Source organism: Lipophrys pholis (assembly GCF_963383615.2).
Source record: "Lipophrys pholis genome assembly, chromosome: 10".
Classification (NCBI taxonomy): Eukaryota; Metazoa; Chordata; class Actinopteri; order Blenniiformes; family Blenniidae; genus Lipophrys; species Lipophrys pholis.
Genome location: NC_137640.1, coordinates 11686581 through 11702904, shown reverse-complemented (window position 1 = coordinate 11702904; position 16324 = coordinate 11686581). Strand labels below are relative to the sequence as shown.

The 16324-nt window shown below is 39.8% G+C and overlaps 1 protein-coding gene across 1 annotated transcript in view; it reads left to right on the top strand.

Moving 5' to 3' along the window:
- Window positions 1–601: 601 nt before the first annotated feature.
- ell (elongation factor RNA polymerase II) overlaps window positions 602–16324 on the top strand; it is a 33048-nt gene continuing 17325 nt past the window's right edge. Inside the window, exons 1-2 of the mRNA XM_080472968.1 lie at window positions 602–755; window positions 13074–13118. Of these exons, the coding sequence (XP_080329094.1) occupies window positions 621–755; window positions 13074–13118 (180 nt within the window). The 5' untranslated portion in view covers window positions 602–620. The remainder of the gene's footprint in view (window positions 756–13073; window positions 13119–16324) is intronic.

The following is a 16324-nucleotide window of genomic DNA, read 5'->3' as shown; positions in this document are numbered from 1 at the left end:
AGAGGTGGACGGGTCGTAGTTATGTGTTTATTATGTAGTCTGCAGGAATTGTAAATTGCAAGTAAATGCAATGTCTCCAGAATGTGTGTGTATGGTGTGTGTGTGTGTGTCAGTGTCTGTGTGTGTGTTCGAGACATCGTTGACGTGTCTCTGACGTAGTCAGATGATCTATTGTTTCCTCTTCCCACTGATGAGCTGCAATGAAACTCCACATTTTCATGCCATTCATATTATAATTATTATTTTTTTTAAATAATAAAACAATGCCACGTACACTGACAGTCGTATTCACGTGTAGTGATATTTATTTGGGGATAACGAAAAGAAAAGAAAAGAAAAGAAAAGAAAAGATAAGAAAAGTCACTCTAACAATTTCCAGCAGAATAACGGTATATTTTTGCAGTATGATGCACGGTGTGTACGTTTTCTGATTGTATAAAAAAACTATAATTTATTTTTAAAATTTTAAATATATAAGAAGAAACATTTTGAGCGCAGCTCAGTGGTTTCATCAGCAGTGACCGGTCATTGGGCAATCGTTGGAAAGCAAACCGGGATTTCTCGATTTAAGACCCGAGTGCGTCCGTGCGCGACTGCGCGTGGTGGGAACGGCAGTAAAGATGGCGGCGCTGCAGGAGGAGCAGTGCTACCAACTCTCCTGTGGGAGAGTGAAGAGAGGCAGCAATGTCTCGCTCTTCCACGTGAAACTCACTGACAGCGCGCTGAGGGCGTTCGAAGGCCTCCACGGCGGAAAGGTAAATGGGCTGCTGTGTTTTTCTTTACTCTCACGGTTCTGGTTCGGGTGTAAAGTGTGGTCCTGTTGGCTGGTGACAGGCAGAGTGAGGTCACCCCCCCCCCCCCCCCCCCCCCCCTCCCCTCTCCTCTCCTGTCCTCCCCGCTCTGTCTGCCGCTGCTTCATGATACTCGGCACCGGGCACTGCCCGCCCGCCTCGGCTCTGGAAGAGTGTCTGAGCCGCCACCAGCCCTCCACGCTGTGGATGTGCTTCAGCCTCTTGTCGCTGCCGCTCGGCGGCGCCCGGACCCGGACTGTGCTCCGGCTCTCTGGCTGTGCGCAGCCTCTGCTTGGTACTTGATCGTATTGCCTTTGAATCAGTTGGCGCAACAGTTTTGTTTTAAACTTTAAGTTAAAGGAATATTAACCCAAACGAATATCACCGACCCACATTAACAGGTGTTTCCATAAAGTTTAATCAGTTGTTTTTTTTATAATTTTTTTTTTTTTATAGGGGAGGGGAGGGTTAAATAAATTAGCCCCAACACAATGTAAAGAGCTACCGTTACAAAGCCTAACAATCCTCCTCCTTTTAATGACTTTAACTAGGTTTAGGTTGTTAAACTGCTCCTTAAACCCAGGTTTGTTTGAATGACAGCACAGTGAATAATTTGGAAAAGTACCTAGTCTTCATGTGAAACATGGCCATTTCTTTCTTTTTTCTTCCCAACCCCCTCTCCTCATTGCCAGTAAAGGCTTGTTTTCACTTTACAGCTGTAGGACTGCCTCTAAGCTAATAAACAAGAGGTTCAACACATGTATTTTGTCAGCAGTGTTTTTCTTTTTTAAAGAAGAGCCCCAATTCAAGGTTCCATCTTTGAAATCGCCCTGCTGCTCCTTTCTTTCTCTCCTGCTTGGCTTCTTGTGTCGGGAGCTTTAAGTCTGATGGAGGCCTTCTAATGTTTCAGCTTCTATAAATATTTGACGGGGAAAACCTGGCAGGGCAGGGGGAAAGGGTCTTATCTCCAGCTTCATCTGCTGTGTACAGCAGGACTACAGCTGGTAAACCATAGCTGTTCAATTATGACTGATAAGTGATTTGCTACTTGGTGAAGATAAATGTAGTTTCATTCCTTTTTTTTTTTTTTTTTTTTTTAAGACACCAGAGATTCATATCGTTTCAGTCGCATAGAGCAATGAGTGCTTTGTGTTTTAATATACATAGTGCAAAGACAGAGTAGGGTAGTGAAAGAGCAGACAGACACAACAAAACACTACAAGGCTGTTAATAGAGGCCTTTAGACATACAACCATGTAGAGGAACGGGGTAAAGACAAAACATGACCGAATGACTAGTCAATAGATTTGTGGGAGCCCCTCCACGAGACATTGATGCAACGAGAGATTGGATTCCCGACCACAAAAGCAATCGTTATTAGTAATCCTCATGGTGGAGAGGGAATGCCTATCTCCCCTTGGTAGCGTCTGTGAAGTGTCCCATTAGAAGCAGCCCAGCCACGTGAAGCATGCATGGGAAACTGAGATAGTGGAACGCAAGGTGTCCAGCTGTGACCCCGGGCCACTCCAGCACCGGAGGTGCTCCTCTGCACACTGGCCCACTCTCCATAATGCTGCAGACCCTTAGGCATTCATGCGTTTTGTGTGTAGTGTGGGACAGATTGAAAAGGAAATACAAAGAATTTTGTCTCTGTGACTTTATAGTAGGGCTGGGCGATTTGGTCTAAAAAAAAAAATAAGAATAATAAAAATAATTGCAAAATAAAAAAAATAATTTAGCCACAAATTTGTTAAATTGATTTAAAAAAAATTATTTACTTTTTTTTTGCCCAGCCCTACTTTATAGCGAACGATGCGCAAATCGAACATAGCGGAATGTGCAAACAGACACGGCAGCTGGAAGAAGATGAGTTGATTCCAAAGAAAAAGAGCACGGGATCCAATCGTATGTCGGTAGTTTGGATTCAAGAAGGAAGTTGTTGAACAAATGGTGTTGTGCAAAATATGCCGCAGTAGTGTCGCCACAAAAAGTAGCGGCACAACAAATTTATACCACCATTTAAAAATCCGCCCACTAGAAAATGAAGCGTGTCTGAAACTATGCATGTCAACATCTCCTGCCGGTTCCAGAACTAAGAATCCGAAGCAACCGGCGCTGATGCATTTGATTCTGGTGTCGTCTCTTTCTAGCTCAATACCGTACGACAAAGTCTAGAACATAAGGAGATGACGACCGCGGTAACCCACCACATAGCAGAAGACATGGCCCCAGTTAGCGTGGTTGAAAAGTCCGGATTCAGAAAACACACTTGACCCCAGATGTAATCTGCCTGGTTGGAAGTATTTTGCAGAGAAAGCTCTACATGCTTTGTAAATTCAAGTGAGAGAAGAAAAAACACTTTCATGTTTGTGCTGCTTGATAAATACCGTTTTGGCAAGATTTGTCTGTCTGAGAATATGGTATGCTAGAATTTCTGAACAGAGTCCCGAGTGATGGATCTACTGATGGTCAGTCTGAGATAAGAGTTTCTGTAGACGTGGTGTGCTCGGTCTCAGAACCACTGGAGTGAATCTATTTGTAAACACATTGTAGTTGCTCTTGCAATGTAGTCATGGAGGAAGTTTGTTGCCTAATCTGACATTTTGGCTTTTTTAATGTTGCTTCACTTTTCACTGTTTCACTGTTTTTTCTTTGACCAGCATAATTTAGAAATAGTTTTACTCCCTTGATTATACTCATGAAAGATGTGGCATCGTGGATATCATGGGGAACGGATCATTTATCATTGTAAATATTGTCATTTTTTCTATTACCAATTCTGCCTATAGGGAAAGGTCCATCCAACATTTGTGATTATTTTCTATGATTTAAAGTAATGTTGATCTGGGCCATAAACAAACTCCGATTATGACTTTGGGCTGCGATTCTGACGTCACGTAGCCATGAACAGCATGAATTGGCCTTTAGAAGTGCTGGTTCACTTTGAGAAGTGACGATAAAATTAGCATTTTTCACAATGATAAAAGTTGCCAATCCCTGATTTTACTCAATCGACCTGTGAATGGAAGAATCCTCTGCAATAAAAGAGCCGCACCTTCTTGTCCCACTCAGTCAGTTGTCACATCCCAAGACATATTCTCTTTCATAAATATTTCTATGGTTTCAGATAAAGGGACATTTACGTGCTCGAATTCAGACACAGTCTGGTTAGGTTCAGTCCCGCTCAATAGAAGCACAGACAATCAACAGACGTCGACAGAAGAAGTACCACCCAGCACAGTGAAATAGAAAACCCCATGGCCCACTTGCATTTTAGGGGTGTAATGGCAGAATGACCCTCCAGCGCATAGGTAGAAGAAAACACAACGGTGGCAGACGTGTTTGTAGGCGACAGTGTGAAATTTGCACAGAAGAAACAAGTAAATCTCACTTTACTTTGACTGCAACATTAAAAACACACAGCCACAGGTATTTACACCACCTATTATTATTTCTAGGATTAAATTTGCCAAAAGTGATGCATGTCTAAGGCAGTGATGTGTGACGGTCTGGATTGCAGGCACAGTTTGATCAGATGTAAACGTTTGAATAATCGAACAATATCAGCAAGACCTTCGTAGTGACTGTTCATGCACGATATCTCGCCTTTTGGCTTTTGGAGATTTTGTTACTTACAGATTGGATATTAGTGATATGTCATGGTTCCATAAGCTGTGTTTTCATTTAGCAAACGCACAAGGATTATATTGGGCAATAAGCACTGCAGTAGATACTGTCGACAGCTCTTGTTGCAGTTGCTGAGCATAAATCAAACACCCATTTGTGAGACAGTAGTCGTGCGTTATTGTTTTACATATTTCAAACAGTTCCTCTGGATAAATGTTCATATGCTACATTATAGAATCATGCTTACACAACTTTAACACTACTGTTTGTTTCCTTTGTCAATAAGAAAAAATAACCTTTAATTTATTTAAGGTTGTGAATACTTCCATGTAAAAACACTGCCTAAAACAAGATTGACTGTTAATGTTGCCTCAGATTCCTTGTCTGTCCAGCTGAAATGCCACCATCCTCATACTTGCCTTGTCTCAGGTTTGTTTTTCCAACTATTTGCTTGTCTTCTTTCAAACACTGGCTGTCACCCAACTGCAGGGGCGAGGTGGAAAAGGAACAGGAAGAGAGGTAAACTCCTGATTGTGGTATTGTAAAAGTCACTATATCTTTCCACAAGATGGGAAACTTAAAGAAGAGTCAGCTTGTTGCACAGTTTTTAAGATGAACTTGTTGGTCTGACTGGAAATAATTTTTCATGTTTAAATTTTAGAAGAGTTTAACTCTCATTGGCTCATTAGGAGGAATATCCGATATGATAAGCAGCAGTGGCGGAGTGGTTTAGCCGTTTCCTGTTTGAGACGTGACTGTCAGCTGGCTTTCTTCTGTCAGTACATCTGGGGACAGAGTGAACTGGAGCTTTGTGCAGGACTGGCAGCCCAGATTACACCCCCACCCCCCCCCCCCCCCTTCTTAATAGCTGTGACATAAGCAAGGAAATGAGTAAGACTACATTCTGAACTAGGCAGTCACACATTTGTTTGCTTGATATATTATTTGTTTTTTAAAATGTGGATTTTATATACTATATTGATCCATATTGAGAAAATTATTGCTCCACATTAAACTCATCCTGTTTCTCGGAGCGGTGGCCTGCCACAGTGGGAACTTTTCCACTGTGAGATTCCAACACCTGCAAACCTCAGATCCCAATTCCGTTTCTCCAACGTTTCCCATCACTAATTACTGATCCCATGAGCTCGCGAAGTTGTGTGACTCATCTTCCTGTTGTGTCCCGCTGAGTTTCATCTCTAGCAAAAGCCCACAGAGGAGATTTCACCAATTAGTTGATTTTCAAATGCGTCAAACATTTGAATAAAGACATTTTGGCCTCTTCTGTCACAAAATTTCTATCATGTTCAGGATCGCACCCACAAACGTAACGTAATGTAATCATTGATAGACTGTGGACTTTTTGGTGTCGAGTGGAATTTAGTTTTTCATTGCCCCCCCCTGTTTAAAAGCCATCTCTGAAGACTTTTCATTATGAAGGCGATGCGTCACAATAAGATCAAGAAAAGTGTGTTATGTGTTTGCAGTATAACTCCCACATAATGCTATGCACTTTCTAAACCTGTGGGATAAATAATATTTTAAAGACTTATGGAACAATCTCTGAGCCATATTTGATTTAATTCTGTATAATTTAGTATTTCTTTTAAAAACTGAAGCTCACTTTGCCATTAGTGAGGCGGCGACCGGAGCAAAGCCGCGTGATGCATTTGTATTGAATGTTGATTTAGTAAACAGCCTCTAGTGCAGAATGTGCAGTTTTAGTTTGATCTAAAATATTATCTGTTATTACCATAATCAAACATTTAAACTTTGATAGTTTTAAGTATTTATTTCACGATGCTTTTAAGAAGAATCTTGGATATTTCACTGTTTAAAAAAACGTTTAGGTTGTCAGATATATTTCAGTAGTTTGGCATCTCTGACACTTTTGGTGTAGATTTGTGAACATTATCATTATAGTGTCGATACCGATCAGCTATGGTCAATCTTGGAAATAGTTTTTTATAAAAACTACATATAGTTTGTTTTTAGTGCCCGGCCAAAGTAATACCTGTTTGCATATCACACCTTTGTGATATATGAATGCTATTTGTGACAACGTTCAAAGGCGTTTTAATTCTAAATAAAGACATTGCTTTAATGAGATCCTTTCTTCTGTGATCTTTTTTCACAAAAATAAGATGATCACAAAGTTTAATTTTACTTAAACTCTCGCCCTCAGTGTACGTGGTGTCAAGCTTGTGGTCCTACCATCAGCCCCTATGGGAATGCTATGGGAGGTAATGGAGCCTGGGTGGAGATTTTGTTGCTTGATGCTGGTTGGCCTGTGCTATGGTTATTTAAGGAATGCTTACTTTGCAGTTTCAGCGGATCACAGGACACTGCAAGAGATGACCATTACCACTAATGCCAAATATGACTCTAAATGTCACGGTGTTCTTCTGTCCTGTGGCAGGGTCATCCACAAGTGACCATGTCCACCTGGTGTCATTACACACAAAACACCATCCCTGACCAGCATCTTTCGCAACATGTCGGTCGGTGCACAGTTCAGTGTTTTGGTCCACGAATGTGCTTTCTGTTTGGAACACTTTTGGGGAAATGGGCGGGAGTGTGCAGTTCTGCCTGAATATGTATTCATATTTCTGTTTTGCTTGCTTCTAGCCTTGACTTTAAAGGTTTTTCTTTTCTTTTTACATATTTATGCCACTCATTGGGTTGTAACTATTATAAATCAATGTGACTCAGCCTGAAAGATCTCCGTGTCAATTTAAAAAGAAATGAATCAAGTAAAACCGTGAAGGAATTTCTGCTCGCGGAGTGCAGGCTTTTCCATTTTAGAAAAGACTTATAAAAGGTGATTTTTATTATTTTTTTTTGCAATGGTACAGTCTATTCTTGTGACGCTCCTTCACTGAACCACTGTTTATTCCTGTCAGTGTCGGCCCTGTGCCATGCTGGTTGGACCAAGAACACAGCAGATACATCGTTCACTGCAAACATTTGAGGCACTAAAAGTAGAACGTGAATGCTTTGAGGAATAATGAAATTAATATTTGAGTCTCTAACATGCAAGTACACCAGGGAAGTGACAGCTGAAATGCCTAGATTGTTGGCACAGTGGTCTCTTCTGTCTGGAAGCTTACTCTATACAGAAGCATCATTGACTGCATTTTTTAATTTTATTGTTTTAATTAATGTCCTGAAATTAAATATTCAAGTACTTGCAAAGACATATGGTCACAGATACTATTAACTAACAATTGGGGCTTCAGTAATTGCTTCTTCTCACCTCGCACCTTTATTACAGTCAGTAATGAAAATGGGCTTCTCTGCACAGTGCTACTGTTTGCAAGTAAAACAGAATAAGAAGAAGAAAAAAAATTAACATTAAGCCATGTTTATCCTATTCTGTGCAAAGTAATTGTGGTGGGTGTGTTAGTCTTTTTACAATCTTTGTGTTGTTTAAATTCCACATTGTAATACCAGCAAGTGGATTTCCAGAACCAAGATTAATGTAGATGTTGTTTATGAACTATTATTCCAATACCTACATGGGAAAGAAACAAATATTTAAGTGCGCCTATGGGCTTCGTCAGTGGCAATCCTCCCACTTCGCTGCCAAGTCCCTACCAATCATGCTTGCTGATGACTCGGTGGTCATGACGTTGGCACAAATGGATCTGAGCGGAGCTGACGGCTCGCTGGCCCCCATCTGGCAGGTGAAGTGATGAGAATGAGTGGCCCACGTCTGGTCTTCAGAGCCCCAGCTGATACATTTGATGTTGGCATGTGGAGTGTGATGGTGTGAGTCATCTTTACTCATTGCATTTCTGGATGTCTTTCCCAAATGTATATGTTGTACACATTCGCATTGTGGTCACAATGAACATGTGACTTGCAGCGTTACGCAACAAACCAGGTCTTCAGATGGTTTTCTCAGCAAGACTTTCATTATGCAGCACTTTAGCTGTGAAGTTGAACCAAGATTTATGCAGCACGGGAACTGATTGGTAATTTGAAGAGTGTGTGAGAGCTGATGGCTTATACTACTTTTCCTTTTTTGAAAGTCCACATTTTCTGTCATTTTCACAATAGTTTTATTATTTTGTCTTTTTCCATATATGTTCCATGTTTTTGCATGTTCAATATAAGCAACAACCCCCTCTCTGTAACAAGTGATTAAAGATAATTTCCAATCCTGCCACTTATTAACAGAAAGATAAAGAACTTCATTCTGAGAAAGGCAGCCGTTTACCCTTCAGTTGTGTAAAACTTGGTATTATTGAAGCTATATTATAGATGTAGGTTGTTTTGAAGGGAAAAACGTGGCCACACTGTCCTGATAACACAAGAATATGTGGTTACATTGAGAAAGAACTTGGATTTTCACTTTTTGAGCGTTGCCATTTTGTATTATGTATGTATGTATGTATGTATTGCAAGATGACAGGCAACTGTTAGAAAAATTTTGCTTTTTCTTGAGTCTTATAAGCAGTGTTCTGTTGAAGCCATTTGGAAACACTGTAGCTTCTGAGTAACAAGGTTTTGTTTTTTTGGAAGATGAAAAGACTTGAAGTTGTTGTTGATGGTGTATTGTATGTCATACAAAATAAGAGCCTAGCCCCACAACAAAGAGGTGCACACACAAGAAACTAATGATTCCACTTCAAGCACAAGATCAAATGTTGCTCCACATTAATCAGGTGGAAACAACCTAAAGCTTCAAAGGGACACTTTCTTTCAGTGAAGAGCCAGTTGCAGTAAATAGGCCCAATTAAGTCTACATGCAAGTGTGTTCCTGTAAACACTTGTCTGCCACTCTTCCGTCAGAACTATTTGAAAGGTCTTGTAGACCACGCTTGTATTGCATGCACACAGACGAGGGCAGGGGCACCAGTACTGCTTCATTGCTGCAGTGCATGCCACAAAGGGCTCTTTCCACCACTGAAATCATAGACATGTGGAAAATCTCATCAGTGTGACGGTGATGCAACTAAACACCTGGTAATTTGGGCGCTCTAGTCATACCCTGAGGGATTTAGACCTGGCTATTCCTGTGCACATTTACAACACAACAATGAAATACTTCAGCAGTGCAAACACAGTATATTGAAACTCTGTTTCAATATACTTTGTTTTTGTGAAAATAAGGAAACCTGTGTCCCTGTTGGCTAGTAGTGCTGCCAATCTTCTCTATTTTCTTATTTGAACTTCATTACTAATTGTCCTTAATATTCAAGTTTTTAATGGAAAAAAGGTAATATAGCCTATAATTGATAAGCATCACAATCATGTACTTTTTCCATGTTTGCTCACTCAGGGCAATATAAAATTGCTTTAAGTATTCAGATGCAGGGACTTTGCTGTTTGCCTATTAGAATTCTGTGATATACTGGGTGTCGTGTGACAATGGCATTCAAATGCAGATTGGCTGAAGAGTAAGGTGTTTTGAAACTGCCCATCCAACACATTTCAATATTTACTATTCCAATCGTATTGGACACTGGTAATTACCGTTTTATTAAATTTGTAGTCCCCTACCACTCGTCGGGCATACAGAGCCAACAGACAGCAGTTCTCCTCCTCGAGTAGATTTCAGTTTTGAACCAGTGAGGTAAGAATTGATGAGATGTCGACTTTCATAACCAGTACAATTTGGGTAGACTAGAAAAGGCATTGTCAAAAAATATATTGTAGCTTTCATTACAGACTCAAATGGAACTATATTGTCTGACTTGCCCAGTCCCTATGTAGATTGGAGTGGCTATATTTGAATGTGGAGAGAGCTTAGTGAGCGCTTTAGTGTCTATAAATGTTGGATATTAGATGAGGTCGAGGTAAATAAGGGTGAAAAATGACTTCAGGCAGATTGAAATGGCCTCTCTTTAATTTGAAAGTATGAATCCAGTGCAGACAGACATCATATACTTAATCTTTTTATCATGTGTCTTACTGTCATCACAGCACTTGGTAAAATTACTGCATGTTTTCGTAATACACAGCACAACGTACTTCAACATTTAAAATGTGATCTGATGTTGCAAAAGATCGTCATTAAAGGTTTCATACTATTTTGCGGACCATGTTTGTTTTGTTTTTTTAAACATGACTAAATTGTCTGTTTTCTAAGAATTGTTTGTTCAGACCAGTCCACTTATAACTAATTACATTTTTTGATCCAGAGAAATTGATTACCAGAAATCTGAATAACTGCTTGTAGTTGCGATAAACCCTGAACAAGCAGTTTATTGTTTGAGAGTTAGTTATCCTGCTTTTCATGATGAATGTTGGTATTTGCTTTTTTTTAACACAAATAGTGGAAAGATTTCATTTAGTGATTTTAAAAAAAACAAACAAAAAGACCTCAGGCTGCAAAGCTGGACTCTCTGCTGTGTCCAGCTGATGTCCACTCTGCTCCTGGTTGGCAGTGTGGGAACACCCACGGCCTCACTTCGAGCTCAGGACCTGCACTCTGCTGCTAAGGTTAGCTCGGTGGAACATTCTGGGCTCGGGTCCCAGAGAATAGTGACATGTCAGCAGCCCATTCAAATGAACAGGCTGAGGGTAGCACTATATTAGCAGTGTTGGGAGGGGTGAGGAGGGTAGAGGGAGGGAAAGCTAAAACTGGTGGTGTGCTCAACATTGCTGGGGTAAACCAGGGAGGACGGCTCCATGAGAGTGTTTCTATGTATGATTTGACTATTCAGACTTTGTTAAATAAAGCAGTTAATGGTTTTATTTTGTACTAGTCGATTGTTTGTTTGTTATTCATTGTGATGCGATTTGTTTAGATCAGAAGGATTGGATGAACAGGGTCACTGATCATCTCCCCATTCAGCCAGTAATCAGCCGAAGCTTGATCCACGATGTGACATTTGACTGAGCCGCACAATGTGTTACGTATCAACGTTCACAATATCAATATCAAAAAAGACTGACTGACCTGCAATGAATTGTTTCTAAGTTCTATGCATACAGACATATTTGGTCAGTCGGATGGAGCTCCAGTGCCCTGGATTGTGTTAACTGATCATGACACCCTTCATTATTTCAATTTTACATCACACATGGCGGCAACAGGCCCAAGCACATAAATCCAGAAATGAGGACTTAAAACAACAAAGTAAACGGCCGCTCCACTTAGGAATTGTTGGATATGATTTAGATGTCTTTGTAGTCTCTGTTCTTTTGGATTTGTACTTCGGTGTTTATTCATGACAAGTCATACCACAATCATAATGGTTATTGCTTAACAAATATCGAGCAACCCGAGTCGGTATATGGGCCTGCAAGGAGCACTGCAGGATAATTTAGCAGCTGGTCCGTCATGATCTATTCACCTAAAGATGAGCATATTTTATGATGTCCCTGGAACAGTTTGTAACCTCTCCTGGTGGGCTAATGGCACTCCTGACATTTCCACTCATGTTTCCTCTCCTGACCTTTTCTGGTCATGTCTGTACCCTGTGGTCATGTTATAATGAAAATAAGGCAAATGCCTCTCTTCAAAATCAACCTTAATTTTATTGGGATCTTCTATCTAGATAGTTTCATTGCACAGCCATAATCCCACATATGCTCAATTTCATCCTGACACTCATCGCTTTCACTTGGTTCCATTGTATTGGATATGTTAAAAATGTTTTCTTACTCATATGAACTACCTTTCTTTTTGTTTTATTATTATAAAGAGGACTTGGTTGCAGTTGGTAGTAAAGAGCAGAAAAATGCTTAAAAAAAAAAAAAAAAAAAAATCCATCACATCCTCACAGTAGAAAAAGCGACTTGAAGTAGGATGCAGCGTGTGTATTGGTCTTTCTACCAAATTGTGACCCTACATATACATTTTGCTGAAGAACACTTGAGACAAGACATTTTTCACATTCGGGTAAGCCGGTAAATTGCAAATTGTTGTGTTGGATTCCTGTTCCCATCTGACACAATCAACACTTGGAGTGACTTTTGACTGTTGTAGCTCATCTTCTTTTAAGAATCAATTTGTTGTCTGTGTTTGGATGTCCTATAAGTGATTCATCAATCCTCTGAATTGTGATGCGATTGTCCCATATTTCTCAAGACGCAGTCACTTCGCTCCCCTCGCATACACAGTGAATACTGTCTGTGCGTATCAGAAACTACTTCAAGGCTATATTGGTCTTTGTCGTGGATAAATATACATTTGTATGAGTTGTAAGTGATGTCTTCATAACAAAGTAACTGCTAAAGAGATGGTAGAATTCAGGAAACGGTTGTAACTGTAGTTATGTTGCTTATAGATGTAAATGTAGCTTGCAGGTATAAAGTACCCACAAAACTAAGATGAAGCTGTAACCTCTCCATTTGATTTGAAATGAGCTGCTGCAGTTTTTATTATAGAATTATAAATCCTTTGGCCCACAGCCACATAAAATTAAAGTTTTGAATAGAAATCTGTATCAGTCAAACTGGGGTTAATCTGTCTGCTTATACTCTGATGGCTTAAAGTCAGAGTACCAGGTCTTCTTTTTTATCATTAGCTGAAAATGTCAAACTACAATGTGAATGTAAAGTTATAGCCATGGTAATTCATGTATTTCTCAGATAGCAAGTGGTATATGCTTTTAAATGCCTCCATAACATATTTATGTTCTCAGATTGAATGTGCTTGCTGTTTACTAATTATGTTTTCTTTTTGGTCTTTTTTTTTAGGGCCAGTCCTTGCAACCATCGATCAGATTTAATGGAAACCAAGGGGTAAGAACAACGTCCACATCACCTGCACAGCTTTGTGTGTTGAATAGGTGATTAAAATATTCTAGCGTAATTGATCACACAATATGCCTCTGTTTCCTGTATAGTTTAACTTCACTCGTCATTGCCTGAAATACTGTCACATTTTCCGTGACCACAGCTGTTTTTATGAAAGCAGCAGGTGACATGTGCACACACCTTTTATGCAGCTTTTAACACGGACGTCTCGACTGAGTCGCCTACATTTTTTAATCTTTTTTCTTCTTTTCTAACATGAAACCACACTGCCATTAGGACGTGTGCGTCAGAAAGCAGTGAGAAAGATGCTGGCCGAAATTTAATAATGAACTTTTTGTCATTGTGTCATGTGCTGTGTCGGCACTGTTTGACCTGAATACATGACTGTCGGTATGTATTCAGTGAATATTTCCCATCCTCCCTTGTCACGCAATTCCGTTTGGTTGGCTTCCAAGGGTGCCAAAGAACAACGACAATGTCATCTTTTCCCACCCTAACTACTCGGTATATAGTGAAGTACATTATAGGAAGATTGTTATTGTGTTCTTGTTGGCCTGCTCATGTTTCTGACTATAGTTGTATAGTGTCATGATGAAATCTGATCCCAGTTCCTTCGTCACTGTTATAGCTCAAGGATATTGTAGAGTCCTTTCACATAATGTGATTTTTTTTTTCCTCACTTTTTTCTCTCTGCCATAGGTACTATAGTACTACTACTACAATACTGTAGTACCCACAGGAGAATTAATTTATTAATTCTTCTGAAGACGCATATATACTCTCTGGCTTTTAATTCTAACTGAACGGTGACACCTTGATATATGGCGTTGTTAATCTGTGAGGAAATACACAAAATAAGATAATGTTTTGTTTTTCATTTGAACTGTAAAGCACTTTGGTCAACCTCGTTTTTGAATTTGCTATATAAGTAGAGTCGATTTGTCATAATGCATGAAAAGAATGCAAGGAGTTCAGTAAACAAAGCAAGTGCAGCAATTGCAGATGTTTGTGTTGTCGATGACCACAGCTGAAGTAAAACTAAAGCCACTGTGCGCCTTGTGTTTTTGCTGAATCAGGCAAGATTTAAAAGAACCATGGGGGGGCCATCTGTAGAGGTTTGGAAAAAGGAGCGAATGAAATCTGCCTCTTCTTATGCAGCTGGTTCCTACTTGTTTATGATAAGAGAATTCACACATGGGTGCCTCAACTCCCTATATATCTGCAATTGACTGACTGTTCCCACAAACACAATAAACACCCTCGCGTTCACAAGCAGCAGCTCCCCGAGAGGGTGAAATGTGGGGTCAATTTGTGTGAGCCTGCCCTTTCTGCCATGCATGTCCTGTTTGCTCTGCTGTATTGGCTTCTCGGCTGCAGGTTAGTGTGACATTCACTGGCCAGATTCCTAGTGATTTGCTGTGTCAACACATTAAACAACAACATTTTGTCATGATAAATGGTTTGCTGTCGATGCTGACAAAGTTTTCTGGCGTCACTAATGTGCAGTGACGCTTCACCAAGGTGTGATTTTCTTTTTTCACAAAAATGAAACAAGTGGGAGTTTGCATTGGGAATTTTTCCAGCATGCTTGATTTTATGTAATAACTTATGATAAATTATGATAAATAAGAGTTTAATTGCAATAAAAAATGTATTGATGGACATCGTCAGACCTCAATTTAATGTAATTAGGACAAATTGAAATTATGAAAATATCTCAACATAAGTTGAATTTATTTTCCAGCAGTAATTGGACATAATGTGGAATCTGTTCTACATCTAGTAAAGACAAAGTGCTTGACCTAATACCATTATGAATATTCAATGAATGTATATATTATTACGGTTACACAATGACAAATTTATTGTCATCACAATATTGATTCACAATATACATAGTTGCTCCTTTGTTGTGCTGTGTATTTTATTGTAAGTATCTTGTAGAGATATTTATCGGATATATTGTATGGTATGTTCAAAAAATGACAAATGTGCAGCATTCAATTCAGCACTTTTAACACTTGGTACTCAGATTTAGAATCAATGAATTTCCGCATTATTTGGCTATACAATGTGATCGAGTTCACACATCCATTTGAGTAAAATAATGTTGGGAAAAGAAGATGGAAGTAAAGACAACAATGGCTGTTTCAGCAGTGACACAAACTAAAATGTCATTGAGCTCGTACAGTTGTTTATAAGTCATATCCTGTAACTGGAAAGAAGCAGAAGGTGTTATTGAGACACAGGGATGTCGGCTTGCAGCCTCTTGGCTAATTTGCACTCCGTTCAATGGTTAAAGCGCACAAGGTCTTAACATTTGTTGCAAGATATTTGATATGGGAATGTTTAGCTTGGCTCTAGTATTTCCACACTTCAACAAGAGATGGTGATTTTACCCTCACTTTTCATAAAGTTTTTTGTTTGCATGTTGACAAAATGCCTTGAGCGATGTTGGTTCTTCAGCGTTCCCTGGCAGACTTGCTGCCGCTGCCTTCCTGCTGTCGATATTTTTGTGCAGAATTGGAATCGATGCACTGCGAAGTGCTGAGATCCTGCAAAGAGCCAAGATTGATACAACATGAAGGGGAAGGAACGTGAAAGTACGGAGTACAATTAATTTTTCTAAGTGTGCATCGGGATAGTTGACTTTGTCTCCACAGCCGGATTAGTGTCCCCCTTATTCTTTTGAGTGCTGCAGAGAAAGCTCATCCTAGGTCATAATTTCTCTTAAATATGCATTGAAATGTAGTGGAAAATATGCATATGTTCCCACACGCCTGTGCCATAGAGGGACCTGATGTTTATTACTGACATTTTCAGTAAAGCATTTAACTGGTGCAGCAGGCTCATTTGGGGGGGAGAGAGTCTGTTGCTTTTTAATCTGAATGCTTGTCAGAAGTGTGAAAGTGGCTCAATTGCAGAACAGATGGCCTGGCTGTCGCAGCGAGAGCCCACACTCATTCACTTATATTCATTCATCGAATGTAGCTCTTTCTGAGCTCTGTACAAGGTGCTTGCGCAAAATTTGTTAAAGAGAAGAATCTAAAGACGTAATGCTTTCAAGAGGTGGAGTGCACTTTTACACGGGTTTGCTTGAACGACCTGAAAACACAGAGGTCTGCTTCGTAAAGAGTGACACAATTATTAGGATGAGGAGACTGTTTAACTTGGACTTTAAATCTCCTTCT